The 16992-nt window shown below is 58.3% G+C and overlaps 1 protein-coding gene across 13 annotated transcripts in view; it reads left to right on the top strand.

Moving 5' to 3' along the window:
* Positions 1–16992, top strand: part of MINK1 (misshapen like kinase 1) — a 67104-nt gene that overhangs the window by 49146 nt on the left and 966 nt on the right. The window contains exons 3-32 of one of the 13 annotated variants that reach the window (XM_054536011.2): positions 710–766; positions 858–983; positions 4093–4203; positions 4645–4735; positions 5259–5389; positions 5687–5741; positions 5896–5974; positions 6227–6402; positions 6893–6962; positions 7362–7572; positions 9425–9541; positions 10299–10520; positions 10763–10936; positions 11283–11543; positions 11970–12055; positions 12218–12328; positions 12471–12583; positions 12797–12885; positions 13091–13114; positions 13238–13401; positions 13790–13895; positions 13976–14113; positions 14327–14435; positions 14867–15034; positions 15142–15285; positions 15498–15632; positions 15828–15928; positions 16102–16251; positions 16338–16497; positions 16584–16723. In XM_054536011.2, coding sequence (XP_054391986.2) covers positions 710–766; positions 858–983; positions 4093–4203; positions 4645–4735; positions 5259–5389; positions 5687–5741; positions 5896–5974; positions 6227–6402; positions 6893–6962; positions 7362–7572; positions 9425–9541; positions 10299–10520; positions 10763–10936; positions 11283–11543; positions 11970–12055; positions 12218–12328; positions 12471–12583; positions 12797–12885; positions 13091–13114; positions 13238–13401; positions 13790–13895; positions 13976–14113; positions 14327–14435; positions 14867–15034; positions 15142–15285; positions 15498–15632; positions 15828–15928; positions 16102–16251; positions 16338–16497; positions 16584–16723 — 3819 coding nt within the window. The remainder of the gene's footprint in view (positions 1–709; positions 767–857; positions 984–4092; positions 4204–4644; positions 4736–5258; positions 5390–5686; positions 5742–5895; positions 5975–6226; positions 6403–6892; positions 6963–7361; positions 7573–9424; positions 9542–10298; positions 10521–10762; positions 10937–11282; positions 11544–11969; positions 12056–12217; positions 12329–12470; positions 12584–12796; positions 12886–13090; positions 13115–13237; positions 13402–13789; positions 13896–13975; positions 14114–14326; positions 14436–14866; positions 15035–15141; positions 15286–15497; positions 15633–15827; positions 15929–16101; positions 16252–16337; positions 16498–16583; positions 16724–16992) is intronic. The other 12 variants (XM_024234999.3, XM_063717959.1, XM_063717960.1 and 9 more) reach the window with 12 other exon arrangements.

A 16992-nucleotide genomic window follows, 5' to 3' on the forward strand; every position in this document is an offset into this window, starting at 1 on the left:
TTCTTTTTTTTTTTTCTTTTTCTTTCTTTTTTTTTTTTTTTTGAGACAGAGTCTCACTTTGTCCCCCAGGCAGCAGTGCAGTGGCACGGTCTCGGCTTGCCTCCCAGGTTCAAGCAACTCTCGTGCCTCAGCCTCCTGAGTAGCTGGGATTATAGGCGCCTGCCACGACACCCGGCTAATTTTATGTATTTTTAGTAGAGATGGGGTTTCTGCATGTTGGCCAGGCTGGTCTCGAACTCCTGGTCTCAAGTGATCCACCCGCCTCAGTCTCCCAAAGTGTTGGGATTACAGGCGTGAACCACGGCGCCCGGCTGAGGGGCACTCTGTAAGATAGAAAACAGTCGGGCTGGGCGCGGTGGCTCACGCCTGTAATCCCAGCACTTTGGGAGGCCGAGGCGGGCGGATCACGAGGTCAGGAGGTCGACACCATCCTGGCTAACACGGTGAAACCCCATCTCTACTAAAAATACAAAAAATCAGCCGGGCGTGGTGGTGGGCACCTGTAGTCCCAGCTATCCCGGAGGCTGAGGCAGGAGAATGGCATGAACCCGGGAGGTGGAGCTGGCAGTGAGCTGAGATCGCGCCACTGCACTCTAGTCTGGGCGACAGAGCGAGACTCTGTCTCAAAAAAAAAAGCTGTGTCTCCTAGAGTCAAGCCCTCTCTACGTTCTGCTCTCTGAGCATAGACTCAGATCCCACTGTCCTGCAGGGTCGGCATGTCAAGACGGGGCAGCTGGCTGCCATCAAGGTCATGGATGTCACGGAGGTAGGGAGTGAAGCTGGGCAGTGGGAGGGTCGGACCAGCGAGAAGGGAGTGTGGGGGGAGTCTCAGGGCTCAGCTCCTCCCATTTGCCTAGGATGAGGAGGAAGAGATCAAACAGGAGATCAACATGCTGAAAAAGTACTCTCACCACCGCAACATCGCCACCTACTATGGAGCCTTCATCAAGAAGAGCCCCCCGGGAAACGATGACCAGCTCTGGGTGAGAAACGCCCCCCTGCCTGCCTTCCCCCCAGTCCCTGTCTCTGGGCTGTGCACTAGGACTCAGTGTCAGTGCCCAGCATCTTTCCTTGCCAGCTACCCTCCCTCCGGTCTACCCAGCCTCCCCTGTCCCTGGACCCAGAGGGGCCTCCTGCCTCATGGATGGCCCCGCACTCCAGCCCCCATGAATTGCAGCATCTCGTCCTTTGAGTGTTTTGTGGGGAGGGGTCCTGGCGTTTGCCCCAACCCTTCCCCTAACCAGTATCTCACACTGTGCGATCGGCTCTTAATAAATAAATATAATCCTGGCAAAGGTGAGAGAGACCGTGGGGAGGCCGTCCATCAGTTTTCCTGCCTTTGAGCACAGCTCCTGGGAAAGCAACAGAACCAAAATATTTGTGGGAGATAACAGGGCCCAGACCCCTCCAAGCACCCCAGATGTTACAGTGCACCCAGCCCTTCTGGGTCATCATTGGAACCAGAGCCTGTTGCAGAGCTTGGGGCCTCCCCCAAATTCCTCCTGCCTGGCCCAGAACATTCCTAAGAGTCATTCCCCTCCCTAGCCTGGGCACTGGTGCTGACATGTTCCCCCAGCCTCACCCTTTGTGGTACTGAGCCCAGTCCCTGAGGATGGCACAGCAGGGAGTGCGGCAATGGCTGTCGGGAGTTTTGGCGCTGACGCCAGGTCTCCCCTCCCAGCAGCCATTCAGACAACAAGCACTTACTAAGTACTTCTGTATACTCTGTATAGATGAGCATGAGCCATGGTCCTGGCCTCCAAGGCCCTTTGGCTTTTTGGGAACACACACACTCAGGCACACAAAGAAAGGGAGAAAGGTGACAGGGAGGTCTACCTGCCAGGTGTGTGTGGTGGAGATTGTGGCGGGCTAGAGGCATTAGTGGCCGGGCGCCCCCTTCTGGACCTGTTGGGCACAGGTCCTCCCCTCCTCTCACTGTTCTCTACTCTCCAAGGAGTAGGCACATGCAAATTACTTTTATTGCATATGCAAATATATGTGTCCACCCAACCTTTTCCTGCATTGGATGTGGCTTTTAGTGAAAACTTGGACAAGCATGCTGATTCCCAGGAAGACTGGTTGGAGCCATCTTCTCTGCCTCTGGGTCTCAGCTGCTCTCCCTGGGAGGTGCAGACCCAGAGCCCTCCTCATCTCCTGGCCTTGTTACTCTCTGTGCTGGAGGAGTTTCTCTCAGGGTCTTCCCGGGTTTCCTGTTGCAGCTGTCGAGGTAGACCCTATGCACTCTTTATGTCTCCAGCAGACCTAGAGAATCACTAATTCTTAGCCCCTTTTCTGCTTCTAAGTCAGGGACTGGCAAACTTTTTCTGTGAAGGGCCAGATAGTAAATATTTCAGGCTTTGCAGGTCATACTTGCTGTCTCAGCTGCTCAGTTCTGTTGTTGTAACACGAAAGCAGCAATAGTCAGTACATAAACGAATGAGCGTGGCTATACCCCAGCACCTTCACTGCGGTCACTCACATTTCAATGTTTTTTCACTTTCACATGTCATAAAATAAGATTCCTTTTTTTGTTTTTTTCCCACAACCATTTAAGAATGTAAAAAACAGGCCAGATGCAATGGCTCAAGCCTGTAATCCTGGCACTTTGGGAGGCTGAGGTGGGTGGATCACCTGAGGTCAGGAGTTCAGGACCAGCCTGGCCAACACGGTGACACCCCGTCTCTACTGAAAATATAAAAATTAGCCGGGCGTGGTGGCACGCACCTGTAATCCCAGCTACTTGGGAGGCTGAGGCAGGAGAATCGCTTGAACCTGGGAGGCGGAGGTTGCAGTGAGCTGAGATCGCGCCACTGCACTCCACTCTGGGTGACAGAGTAAGACCCTGTATCAAAAAAAAAAAAAAAAGTAAAAACCATTCTTGACTTACTGACCATATAGAAGCAGGCCTTGGGCCAGCCTTGATCCAAAGCAGAAGTTTTTTGTTTTTTGTTTTTTTTGTCTGAGACAGAGTCTTGCTTTGTCGCTCAGGCTGGAGTGCAGTGGCGCGATCTCGGCTCACTGCAGCCTCTGCCTCCCGGGTTCAAGAGATTCTCCTGCCTCAGCGTCCTGAGTAGCTGGGATTACAGGCGCCCACCACCATGCCCAGCTAATTTTTTGTATTTTTAGTAGAGATGGGGTTTCACCATGTTAGCCAGGATGGTCTCGAACTCCTGACCTCGTGATCCGCCCACCTCGGCCTCCCAAAGTGCTAGGATTACAGGCATGAGCCACTGGCCCGGCCCAAAGCAGTAGTGTTTTGTTTTGTCTTTTTTTTTTTGAGAGAGAGTCTCACTCTGTCACCCAGGCTGGAGTTCAGTGGCGCAATCTCGGCTTACTGCAAGCTCCACCTCCCAGGTTCACGCCATTCTCCTGCCTCAGCCTCCCAAGTAGCTGGGACTACAGGAGCCCACCACCATGCCCGGCTACTTTTTTGTATTTTTTTTTTTTTTTCAGTAGAGACGGGGTTTCATCGTGTTATCCAGGATGGTCTTGAACTCCTGACCTCGTGATCCACCTGCCTCGGCCTCCCAAAGTGTTGGGATTACAGGCGTGAGCCACCGCGCCCAGCCGTAAAGCAGTAGTTCTTAACTGCTTTAGGGTTTGGAATCCCAGTGAGAATCTGATGAAAGTACTAGACCCTTCCTCAAGGAAAATGCATATACCTGCATCATTTTGTCTACAGTTTCAGGGATTCCTTGGACTCCTACCCTAAACCCAGCCCCACCCTGCCAGTTCTTTTCCATCTGTATTCCTTCTCCTCTTTTTCTCTTTTTTTTTTTTTTGAGACGGAGTCTTGCTCACCATGTTGGCCAGGCTGGTCTCGAACTCCTGACCTCAGGTGATCCCCCTGCCTCAGCCTCCCAAAGTGCTGGGATTACAGGCATGAGCCACCGCACCCAGGCTTTTTCCCTCTCTCTCTTGACTTCAGGAAGTCCTGTGGCCTTTGTGAGGCTTCTGTGGCCCTTGCTGTCTAGCTCATACCAGTTCCAGCCCCAAGGTCTCATCCTCCTCCAGGAGTCTAGCAGGGGATTGGGGCAGGGGTGGGAGTGTCTGACTGATACTTTTCCTTTCGGTACCTTCCTGGGATCCTAGCTGGTGATGGAGTTCTGTGGTGCTGGTTCAGTGACTGACCTGGTAAAGAACACGAAAGGCAACGCCCTGAAGGAGGACTGTATCGCCTATATCTGCAGGGAGATCCTCAGGGTGAGCTCAAGGCCCCTCCCCTTGTCTTCTCCTCCTCTGCTACCCTGGCTGGAGCTTCTCCATGAGCAAAGATCCTCCCTGCGCTGGGAGGAGACGTAACTGCCCTCTTTAGGGAGCAGCAGGCCTGATGCGGGTGGGATGCGGAAGCAGGGTCCCCACCTTGGGAAGTCTCAGGCTGTTGGAGGAGACAAGCTCCTATTTCCAAGCTCTGCCACTTCTCCACCTGTAACCCTGCAACTGCTGGGAATTCACCTGGAGCCACCACTCTGAGGAAGCTCTCCAGGACAGCTCACCTTGCTTGGGCTCCTGGTGGAGAGGGTCTGCTGCTTCAGCCCAGCCCTGTCCAGACTGATTGTTCCTTGTCCCCTCAACTCACTCCCCACTTACTCTTTCCCACCCCATCCAACAGCATGGCTAATTTTCCCTGCTCTCCTGTCCCAGGGTCTGGCGCATCTCCATGCCCACAAGGTGATCCATCGAGACATCAAGGGGCAGAATGTGCTGCTGACAGAGAATGCTGAGGTCAAGCTAGGTGCGCCGGCTCCTTCTGAGGCTGACGGGGCCCTTTCACCTCCACAACAGAGAATGAGGGGCCCCTTTTTCCCTCTGGCGGCTCAGGCCCAACTCCCTCCCCTTTCCCCTCTCCCCTCCCCTTTCCCGTCTCCCCCTCCCCTTTCCCCTCTCCCCCTCCCCTTTCCCCTCTCCCCCTCCCCTTTCTGGAACGCCCTGCCTCCTGCTGAAAATCCCTCACGAAGCTCTTCACCTGTCACCTGTTACGGGCCAGGTGCTCTGCAGGTTGCTCTGGGGAGATGGGATCTGACGACCCTCCTGCCTGGGCTGATGTCCGTGATCCTTTCACCTGGGTTTTCTCTAAGATGCGGGAAGATGGAATCGGGTTCTTCAGGATGGTGGTGGGGTAGAGGAGGGTGCTGGGGTGTCTGGGTTGGGCCAGGACCACAGCTGGCTCAGGCGAGTCCTGTGTGTGCTCGCAGGGATGTGAGGCAAGGGAGCAGAGGTGACTCCTCATGCTGACCCCTCCGTCTGTGTCTTCACAGTGGATTTTGGGGTGAGTGCTCAGCTGGACCGCACCGTGGGCAGACGGAACACTTTCATTGGGACTCCCTACTGGATGGCTCCAGAGGTCATCGCCTGTGATGAGAACCCCGATGCCACCTACGATTACAGGGTATGGAGTGGAAAGTTGGGAGCATGGGGGCTGCCAAGGGCAGGAAGCAATATGGGGACCGTGGGGCCTGAGCAGGCTGGGGAACAGAGGAAGTTCGGATGATGTGAGCAGTGAGGGGCTGGGGAATATCTTACGGCAAGGCAAGTGTGGGTGGGAAGATGGGATGGGTTGGAGGGCACTGCTGCAGGAAGGGGTGTGGCCCAGGAAGGCTCCTGAGAGGCCAGGATGGTGGGTGAAGAGAGTTTGCAGGGCAGAGTTGTCAGGAATATTCACTTGTTCCTTCTCCCCCGTCTGTAGAGTGACATTTGGTCTCTAGGAATCACAGCCATCGAGATGGCAGAGGGAGCCCCCCGTAAGTTCTGAGTCTGCCGGGAGTAGGAGGGGAGGGAAAGGAAGGGCCCAGAGAATGGCTGTAGGGAGGAGGTGGGTCCTGGGACCCTGCCGTGGAAGGGTCCTATAGCTCCCAGTACAGTGAAAGGGACTGAGGGCATCTCTCCTGTGTCTAGCTCTGTGTGACATGCACCCCATGCGAGCCCTCTTCCTCATTCCTCGGAACCCTCCGCCCAGGCTCAAGTCCAAGAAGTGGTAGGTCTCTGAGAGTGTGGGCTCTGGGAAGGAAGGTCCCTGGACAAGGCCATCCCCACCTTCATGCCCTCTGTGCTCAGGCTTGGATCTCACCAAAGAAGAGATTTTGGGGGACAGAGGGCGGTGACTGGTGTTGGGATATGAAGACAGGAGGGACGTCAAGGTGGCTTGTGGATGAGTGATCCACCCTCTTCCTCCTGCACCCATCCCTTCTGAGGGGACCCTCCCAGTGTGAGCCACCACTGTTTCCAGGTCTAAGAAGTTCATTGACTTCATTGACACATGTCTCATCAAGACTTACCTGAGCCGCCCACCCACGGAGCAGCTACTGAAGTTTCCCTTCATCCGGGACCAGCCCACGGAGCGGCAGGTCCGCATCCAGCTTAAGGACCACATTGACCGATCCCGGAAGAAGCGGGGTGAGAAAGGTCAGTGGGCAGGCTGGAGGGGGCAGGTACTAGGGGACACTCCAGCCTGGCTCCTCTCTGCCAGCCCTGCTCCAGCTCCTGGCTCCCCTTCCTGCTCCCCTCCTTGGCCCCAGCTCTCCCTGTCCAAGGAAATCGTTTTCAAACTTGCAACCCCCGAAGGGTTCTCCCTCCTTTCCCTCCCAATCTGAGTCAGCCTTCCAAAGGAGGACCAGCCTTTCACATCCTTACAAAAACTCCATGCTAAGCACAAGCCTGTGTGAGCACAAGCACAGGCGCTGCCACACCTCACCTGCCCTGGGACCCAGTCCCGGTCCCTGTCCAGGCCCACACCTGAGACCCACTGTCCTCCCATTGCCCCCAGGAAGTGGGTGGGGCCCCTCATGCTTGCCCACCCAGACAGACCTTCTGGTTATCCCCACCCGAGGTTTCCCTAGTCCACGGCGGGGTCTAGGGCACTGGGTGAGTTAACTGCAGTGGTCTCCCCCTGCAGAGGAGACAGAATATGAGTACAGCGGCAGCGAGGAGGAAGATGACAGCCATGGAGAGGAAGGAGAGCCCAGGTAGGCCTGGCAGGCAGAGTGGGGGTTGGGGGGGTCATCGCTGAGTGGGGGGTCTACAGTGGTGCTTGGCTTTGGGGACTCTCGGCCTGGGGGTGGTGGGCACAGAGAGGTAGACTCCTAGAAACCAAATTCCTGAGTGCTTAGAAGTGGAACAAATGACTGAGCAAGAGCTGGGGAGAGAGCAATTCGGGGGTGAATGTGGGGCGCAGCAGTAATAGGAAAGGAGGACAGGACTGAGGACCGGGCAGAAGGGGACGGTAAGTCTCCTGGCCACCTGGGAGTGGCCAGAGGCAGAGGCTTTGATCCAGTTAAAGCACCCACTCAGGCGGGCCCATGGGGTTGAGAGTGGGAACTAACAGGGTTCTGACCCCAACGCTTCTTTGTGCCACCCCTGCCCAGCTCCATCATGAACGTGCCTGGAGAGTCGACTCTACGCCGAGAGTTTCTCCGGCTCCAGCAGGAAAATAAGAGCAACTCAGAGGCTTTAAAACAGCAGCAGCAGCTGCAGCAGCAGCAGCAGCGAGACCCCGAGGCACACATCAAACACCTGCTGCACCAGCGGCAGCGGCGCATAGAGGAGCAGAAGGAGGAGCGGCGCCGCGTGGAGGAGGTGGGCTGTCTCCAAAGGGCCCAGGCCTGGTGCCACCTCCTGCTGACCTGCCCCTGGGTCTGTTAGGGCCACGGAGTACAGGTTTTAAAATGCCTTCAATGAATGGCATTTCTGTTGAAACAATTACATGATTTCAAATTTCATGATGAGCTGGACTTAACAAAAAATGTAATCTCATCACTTTGGGAGGCTGAGGTGGGTAGATCACCTGAGGTCAGGAGTTTGAGACCGGCCTGGCCAACATGGTGAAACCCCATCTCTACTAATAATACAAAAATTACCCGGGCATGGTGGCGCATGCCTGTAATCCCAGCTACTCCGGAGGCTGAGGCAGGAGAATTGCTTGAACCCAGGAGGCGGAGGTTGCAGTGAGCAGAGATCACGCCACTGCACTCCAGCCTAGGTGACAGAGCGAGACTCCATCTCTAATAATAATAATAATAATAAGCAATATCCCGCAGCACCCTCACTGTCCACCTGCTACCCCCAAAGCAGGCCCTCTCATTGTTGAACAAAAAATAATCAAGCAAACCTGCTACAGAAGAGCCTTGTGCAGTTTTGAAAATATAGGCCGGGCGCGGTGGCTCACTCCTGTAATCCCAGCACTTTGGAAGGCCGAGGAGGGGGGTGGATCATGAGGTCAGGAGTTCAAGACCAGCCTAATATGGTGAAACCCCATCTCTACTAAAAATACAAAAAATTAGCCAGGCATGGTGGTGCACATGCCTGTAGTTCCAGCTACTCAGGAGGCTGAGGCAGGAGAATCACTTGAACCCGGGAGTTGGAGGTTGTAGTGAGCTGAGATCGTGCCACTGCCCTGGGGGAACAGAGCAAGACTCCGTCTCAAAAAAATAAAAAAATAAATATAGTGTTCAGATAGCATAGTAACAAAGTCCTATCTTTTTTTTTTTTTGAGATGGATTTTTGCTCTTGTTGCCCAGGCTGGTGAGTGCGGTGGCGCACTGTAGGCTCACCGCAAAACCTCCGTCTCCCGGGTTCAAGTGATTCTCCTGCCTCAGCCTCCTGAGGAGCTGGGATTACAGGAATGTGCCACCACGCCCGGCTAATTTTGTATTTTTTCAGTAGAGACAGGGTTTCTGCATGTTGGTCAGGCTGGTCTCGAACTCCCGACCTCAGGTGATCCACCCGCCTCGGCCTCCCAAAGTGCTGGGATTACAGGCGTGAGCCACCACGCCCGGCCACAAAGTCCTATCTAACAAGGTGTTACCTGGAGAAGGCGTGCCGGCAACTTCATTGCAGAAGTAGGCACAAGTTCCCTCAAGTGTAAGGGTCCCTCAGGGCTTGTGCTTTTGTTGGTGGTGGTGGGGGTGGTGGTAGACTTTGTGGAAGTCACCACAGAAATACCGTGAAAGTAAAGTACCACCTGGGCATCGCGCTTGTCAAGGAGTGGGCCAGGTCCCTCGTTTCTGTGCTTTCCGTGCACGGGCACCTCGTGCCCTCTTGTGGCCAAAGGCTATCACTACGACCCGCTCTATATGGACTTCAGGCAAAGGTGGATTTTAGGCTAGGAGTGCCGGGGAGGCTTGTTTTGAGTTCGAGTTTTGTTTGTTGTTTGGTGGGGTGTGGGGAGTGGAAGGTGTTGTCTAGCTAAGCCCACCCCACAGGCAGCAGTCAGTCTCACAGCCTCTGTCATCACAGCTACCGGCTGTTGACCCGAGCCCAGCCCCGCGGGCCCTTGGCTGGGGATGGGTATAGTTGCAGAAACAAGCGGAAGCCGGTCTCTCTCACCACCCTCCGTGGTGGGCAAGGAGGGCTCCCCTCCCTGTCCGTGGCGGGACGTGCTGACGCGATGTCCGGTATGGTTCCTAAGACCATCTGGCTCTCCCCACAGCAACAGCGGCGGGAGCGGGAGCAGCGGAAGCTGCAGGAGAAGGAGCAGCAGCGGCGGCTGGAGGACATGCAGGCTCTGCGGCGGGAGGAGGAGCGGCGGCAGGCGGAGCGCGAGCAGGTAGAGCGCCGCACCCACATCCCTGCCCTCCCGCCCTCCCGCTCCTGCTGCCTGCCGCCCCTGCTCCCCGTGCCCTTCCCCCTTCTCTCCCCCACCCCCAGATTCCTCCTATCTTTTCTAGCTTCACTCTTTCTCTCTGTTTTCTCCCACCCTTCAACCCCAACCCTGGCCCCCTCCCTCCTCCTTCCCTGCCTCATTCCCATCTCTTTACCCCATCCCTGACTCCCCGGTCCCTTCCTCATCCCCCCTCATTCCCTGTGCCCTCTTCTTCCCCATCTGTGCCGCATGGCCCCCCTGGGGCTCATGCCATCCCCTCCCCTACCTCTCTCTTACTCTTCCCCTGCACCCCCTCATCCTCCTCCTGCGGATCCCTTCCTCCTCCTCCAACTCGCTGCTGCTGCCCTCCTCTGCCTCTTCCTCCTTCTCTGCCCTCTGCCCCCCACCCCACACCCCGTCCCCCAGGAATATATTCGTCACAGGCTAGAGGAGGAGCAGCGACAGCTCGAGATCCTTCAGCAACAGCTGCTCCAGGAACAGGCCCTGCTGCTGGTAACGGGTCCCTCAGCGTCCTCTGGGAAGATGCTTTTCAGAGCTTCTTTGCTGGAACGGGATGGGAACACTTCAAGGGAAGGGATTCACCCAGGACATCAAGGGAATACATCTCCTCTCTAGGCAGTTGGAGGAAAGAGAGCGCATGCCTGCTCTAACTCCCAGGGCCACACCCTGCTGAGCCCTGTCTCCCTACCCTTGGGCCCAGGAGTACAAGCGGAAGCAGCTGGAGGAGCAGCGGCAGTCAGAGCGTCTCCAGAGGCAGCTGCAGCAGGAGCATGCCTACCTCAAGTCCCTGCAGCAGCAGCAACAGCAGCAGCAGCTTCAGAAACAGCAGCAGCAGCAGCAGCTCCTGCCTGGGGACAGGAAGCCCCTGTACCATTATGGTCGGGGCATGAACCCCGCTGACAAACCAGCCTGGGCCCGAGAGGTACTCACTGCCTCCTTTGCCTCCTGAGACTGCAGTCCCACTGCCTGAGCCCTGGAGAGCCACAACAAGTAGTTGTTTACAGTAGCAGGCACAGAGCAGGGGAAAGGAGCACACAGCACCGAGCAGGGGAAAGGAGCACACAGCACAGAGCATAGGGTGGGAGTGGTTAGGGCAGGTGGGACCCTCAGTTTTGAGAACAGGGAGGCAAGAGCTGGCCTGCTTGACATCCCTTCACATCACAGGTAGAAGAGAGAACAAGGATGAACAAGCAGCAGAACTCTCCCTCGGCCAAGAGCAAGCCAGGCAGCACGGGGCCTGAGCCCCCCATCCCCCAGGCCTCCCCCGGGCCCCCAGGACCCCTTTCCCAGACTCCTCCTATGCAGAGGCCGGTGGAGCCCCAGGAGGGACCGCACAAGGTGAGTCTCTCCCCACTCCTGTCTTAATGAAGACACAGGAAGCTTTGCTCAGAGCACAGGTACACAAACGCACACACACACAAACGACACACACACACACACACACACACACACACCTGCTCAGCCCTGAGCCAGGATTACAGAGCACAGGCTTTGTGGACAGACTCACTCACCTGCTACTTGCTGCCTGTGTCTGTCTTGACTTAGCTGTCCTCAGGCTCAAGGAACCCCTTGTCCTTCAATGGAGGAAGGGGCAACTAAAGTCCCTTCCCACCCCAGACCCCGATTCGCAGGTGGGGATGTGCCATGGAGCAGGCAGCCCACCCTCCCTGGTCTCTCCCTGCAGAGCCTGGTGGCACACCGGGTCCCACTGAAGCCATATGCAGCACCTGTACCCCGATCCCAGTCCCTGCAGGACCAGCCCACCCGAAACCTGGCTGCCTTCCCAGCCTCCCCTGACCCCGACCCTGCCATCCCCGCACCCACTGCCACGCCCAGTGCCCGAGGAGCTGTCATCCGCCAGAATTCAGACCCCACCTCTGAAGGACCTGGCCCCAGCCCGAACCCCCCAGCCTGGGTCCGCCCAGATAACGAGGCCCCACCGAAGGTAAGGACAGCCCTGCGGGCCCCGGGAAAAGCAGAGAGCTAGTCCTGAGAAGGGCAGTGAAGGGGCGGGCCACATGGAGGAAGAGTGCAGGGCGGGAAGTGAGAGAGAGCTAGGGCGCTGCCCTGCCGGGGTCAGCCGTCCAGCTGAGGAGGCAACGTGGAGGGGTGGCATCGATCCCCGTGGGGAGCGTGGGACCGGAGAAACGCCCAGGGTGTTTCGGGGGCGCTAAGGGGCAGACTTTGCGAGTTAGAACCGCAGCTCCACCATCATCCAGCTTCATAACCCTGGACGGATTCACTAACTTCCCTGAACCTCAGTTTTCTCATCCATCAAAGTGGGGGAGCTCACCTCTCAGAGGTGAGGCTTAAACGTCTGAGAAGTGCCCGTCGCAGCGCCAGCTCGCAGCACGTGGACTTCTCTCCACAGGTGCCTCAGAGGACCTCATCTATCGCCACTGCCCTTAACACCAGTGGGGCCGGAGGGTCCCGGCCAGCCCAGGCAGTCCGTGCCAGGTAATGCCTGGGTAGGGCAACGCCTGGGTGAGGTCTGAGGGCAGCCTAGGGAGTAGGGCACAGGGACTTTACCAGCCTACCCGCCTAGGGGTGGGCAAGCCCCAGCCCCATCACCTCAGCGCCCCCCCACGCCCCCTCGGCACCCCTGTGCTCCCTTCACAGACCTCGCAGCAACTCCGCCTGGCAAATCTATCTGCAAAGGCGGGCAGAGCGGGGCACCCCAAAGCCTCCAGGGCCCCCTGCTCAGCCCCCTGGCCCGCCCAACGCCTCTAGGTAATAGAGTTGTCCCCCGACTCACTCCCCCCTCTCACTTGTGCCACCTGCTTCCTCGGTGATGGTTCCCTCTGCAGTGCAGCTCACACCCCAGAGAGGGGAGCACTCTGCCTCCCTGACCCTGACTCTGTCCCCCCAACAGTAACCCCGACCTCAGGAGGAGCGACCCTGGCTGGGAACGCTCGGACAGCGTCCTTCCGGCCTCTCACGGGCACCTCCCCCAGGCTGGCTCACTGGAGCGGAACTGCGTGGGAGGTATGTGAGCCAGGGCTGGGCAGCCTGCTCTGGGCCTGGAGGCTTATCAGGATGGACCCTGCCTTTGGTGCCTTTGGACTGGGACACCCACAGGGACAGGGAGGACCTGCGTGGGTATGGAACTTGGGGCTGACTTTCGGGGCTCAGGGTGTGGGCTTGAGGCCATCCCTTGTCCAGGCATCAGTGACCACCTTCTTCCACCCTGCCGCCCAGCCTCCTCCAAACTGGACAGCTCCCCAGTGCTCTCCCCTGGGAATAAAGCCAAGCCCGATGACCACCGCTCACGGCCAGGCCGGCCCGCAGTGAGTCGCCTGGTGGCAGCGTGGCCTGCCTCATCCTGGTTTGGGGCTTAGCCCCAGGGTGCTGGGTGTCAGGGGTGGGGTCTCCGCTGATCTACTGAGAAGGGCTGTGGGGATGGAGGGACTGGTGCTTCTCATGGTACTAACCTTTTCTAACCTCTCTCCTAACCTCTGTCCTGGCCCTTTCTTCCCCTGCGGCCCCTCCCAGAGCTATAAGCGAGCAATTGGTGAGGTTAGTGAGATGGGCCTGCTTGTGGGAGCCCCTCCTGTCGCCTGCTGGGGTGTCCCGGCACCCTTTGTTTACCTCCACCCAGGCCCACCTTCTCGCTGCCCCTCACGGGGCTCCTCCCTGCAGGACTTCGTGTTGCTGAAGGAGCGGACCCTGGACGAGGCCCCTCGGCCTCCCAAGAAGGCCATGGACTACTCATCGTCCAGCGAGGAGGTGGAAAGCAGTGAGGAGGACGAGGAGGAAGGCGAAGGCGGGCCAGCAGAGGGGAGCAGAGACACCCCTGGGGGCCGGTACGGCATCGGGAGTGGGGCCCTCCCACTCCAAGGCACAGGGAGGGAGGGGAAGTGGCAGTGGGGGAGAGGTGGGGCTTTGGGGCAAGTCTGAGGGAGAGCGGCTGCCTTCTCTAGAGAGTGGGGTAAGGGTGCAGGTTCCTGTCTCTGTCCCTGCCCTGTGTGTTGTGGGGTGGCCTCTTCAAGTGCCTGTCTGCCCCTGTGCCAGCCTGCCCTGCATGCCATGCGGGGAAGCATCTCACGGTGGAACAGGGGCTACATCGTGAGGGTGGAGCAGGTTGTGTTTTGAATAGAGACAAAAGCCTGGGCTCTGGCTGCCATCTGCTGCCTTTGGCACTTCTGTGGCCACGGGCAGGACCTGGAGGGGCCCCACCTTCCTCTCTCACAGCAGCGATGGGGATACAGACAGCGTCAGCACCATGGTGGTCCACGACGTCGAGGAGATCACCGGGACCCAGCCCCCATACGGGGGCGGCACCATGGTGGTCCAGCGCGTGAGTGAGCCTCTGCTCCCTCCCCTGTACCTGTGTGTGCCCTCCTCAGCCCCACGCCAACCCTACTCTCTGTCCTGTAGACCCCTGAAGAGGAGCGGAACCTGCTGCATGCTGACAGCAATGGGTATACAAACCTGCCTGACGTGGTCCAGCCCAGCCATTCACCCACCGAGAACAGCAAAGGCCAAAGCCCACCCTCGAAGGATGGGAGCGGTGACGTAAGTGGGCCAGAGGCAGGTCTGCTGGGAGAGAAGAGCCCTAGCGATGGGCAGGAGGTCCGGGTGCTGGGTCACGGCAGAGGATGGGGCGGAGCGCTGGGAGCTGGACAGCGGGGGTGCCAGTTGGGGAGCTGGAGCCTGGGGAACAGCAGCAGGGGCAGGGCCGCAGCTGGACTTGCACTTGTTTGCCTGACTGCTGTCCCCCTACCACAGTACCAGTCTCGTGGGCTGGTAAAGGCCCCTGGCAAGAGCTCGTTCACGATGTTTGTGGATCTAGGGATCTACCAGCCTGGAGGCAGTGGGGACAGCATCCCCATCACAGGTGAGGACAGGAGGACAGACCTGCTGTGAGGCCGGGGTCCAGGGGCAGACTGGAGGGGAGCACAGTGGTCTTGAGATGCAGCCTCGCAAAGCATAGCCACAGGACCTCTCCCTTGGGCCCTAGCACCTGCCTGGGCCCAGAGGCAAGGAAGGGTCTCTGCAACCCCTCCACAGGACAGGAAATGCTCAGAGTTGCCAGGGGACCTGGGCAAAGACTCAAAGCTAACAAGTGACAGAAATGGGACTTGAGTCAGGCCTTTTGACTCCAAGTCCAGCACTCTATCCCCCTCTCCCATGCACCTCCTCTCCTCCTGTCTTTCTCCTCCTTTCTGCGTATTATGAGGTGCCAAGACCTGCTATAGGGGATGGAGGTAAAAAGAGATGGGGTAAGAAGCTGCAGCCCCTCCTCCCACTTTCTCCTCCTTCTGGCAGCCCTAGTGGGTGGAGAGGGCACTCGGCTCGACCAGCTGCAGTACGACGTGAGGAAGGGCTCTGTGGTCAACGTGAATCCCACCAACACTCGGGCCCACAGTGAGACCCCTGAGATCCGGAAGTACAAGAAGCGATTCAACTCCGAGATCCTCTGTGCAGCCCTTTGGGGTAAGCCAGGGCAGGGACAGCTGAGGAGGCTGTGGCGTGGCTCCCGTGCTCCTGGTTAGGTGAGGGCCCGGCTGAGCCTCTGACCTGCCCAAGGGCTCCTGTTGCAGGGGTCAACCTGCTGGTGGGCACGGAGAACGGGCTGATGTTGCTGGACCGAAGTGGGCAGGGGAAGGTGTATGGACTCATTGGGCGGCGACGCTTCCAGCAGATGGATGTGCTGGAGGGGCTCAACCTGCTCATCACCATCTCAGGTACAGGTGTGGTGAGTGGGGGAGGGAGGAGGGGCTCAGCTCCTTGTCGCTGTCACCGTCTTCTGCCTGGGAGGAGGGCAGCCTTGGTCCAGGCACTGGAAGGTGGGGCCACACTTTCTCACCCGTTGTGGTATGCTGACAGAGGAGGCCAGGGTGGTGGCATTCGGGCCTCAGATGAGAATGGGGGGTGTGTATGTCTGGCCATCCCTCAGGGAAAAGGAACAAGCTGCGGGTGTATTACCTGTCCTGGCTCCGGAACAAGATTCTGCACAATGACCCAGAAGTGGAGAAGAAGCAGGGCTGGACCACTGTGGGGGACATGGAGGGCTGCGGGCACTACCGTGTCGGTGAGGATGTCACAACAGAGTGACCAGCGCATACTTGTTCATGAAGAGAGAGAAATGGATGTGGGTCTAATGGCTGAGAAAGCTTAGGAGCCAGGGACTTGGGGCCTGGGTGGGGCAGTATAGTGACAGAGCACGGGGAGGCGCCCGTGGCGCAAGAAGGGAAGTCTCAGTATCCCTCTTCTCTCCCGCCCCCAGTGAAATACGAGCGGATTAAGTTCCTGGTCATCGCCCTCAAGAGCTCCGTGGAGGTGTATGCCTGGGCCCCCAAGCCCTATCACAAATTCATGGCCTTCAAGGTAACCCCAGCCTCGGTCCCTGACGCCACCTGGAGTCCCAGCGCCCCTCCCAGCCTCGGTCCCTGACGCCACCTGGAGTCCCAGCGCCCCTCCCAGCCTCGGCCCCTGACGCCACCTGGAGTCCCAGCCCCTCCCCGTGCCCCTGAGCCCTCCTCGCCTCCGGTTCTCTGCAGTCCTTTGCCGACCTCCCCCACCGCCCTCTGCTGGTCGACCTGACAGTAGAGGAGGGGCAGCGGCTCAAGGTCATCTATGGCTCCAGTGCTGGCTTCCATGCTGTGGATGTCGACTCGGGGAACAGCTATGACATCTACATCCCTGTGCACGTGAGCTTGGTGGGGCTTCTGGGGGAGTGGGATGGCCCAGTCTGGGCACCAGACACGGAGACTCTAGCCCACCTCCTTCTCCCCAGATCCAGAGCCAGATCACGCCCCATGCCATCATCTTCCTCCCCAACACCGACGGCATGGAGATGCTGCTGTGTTATGAGGACGAGGGTGTCTACGTCAACACGTACGGGCGGATCATTAAGGATGTGGTGCTGCAGTGGGGAGAGATGCCTACTTCTGTGGGTGAGTGAGCTGCCGCCCTCCCAGCCACATGCCCCTGAGGTGGCCCCAGGGTGCAGCCTGCTTAGCCCCTCACCTGTTCCCCACAGCCTACATCTGCTCCAACCAGATAATGGGCTGGGGTGAGAAGGCCATTGAGATCCGCTCTGTGGAGACGGGCCACCTCGACGGGGTCTTCATGCACAAACGAGCTCAGAGGCTCAAGTTCCTGTGTGAGCGGAATGACAAGGTGGGAGGCTCCTTCCCTCTGAAAGCCCTGCCGTCCCGGCTGACAGGACCCTAGGCCCCTGGGCAGAGTTCTGGGGAGAGGATGGGGGTGGCAGCTTCCTGAAAGCAGGCCCCTCTGGTAGCTCGGAGGGCAGTCAGCCACTACCACTGCCCTGCGCTGCCTTCAGCTTCCAAGGACTTTCCAGCTGGCGCCCAGGGGGCTGGTGGTACACCCTCTCCCCTAACATCCCAGCCTTTCCTCCGGGTGAGGGGCACTGTGAGTCTCTCTCT

The sequence above is a fragment of the Pongo abelii genome, chromosome 19 (genome assembly GCF_028885655.2).
Source record: "Pongo abelii isolate AG06213 chromosome 19, NHGRI_mPonAbe1-v2.0_pri, whole genome shotgun sequence".
Taxonomy (NCBI): Eukaryota; Metazoa; Chordata; class Mammalia; order Primates; family Hominidae; genus Pongo; species Pongo abelii.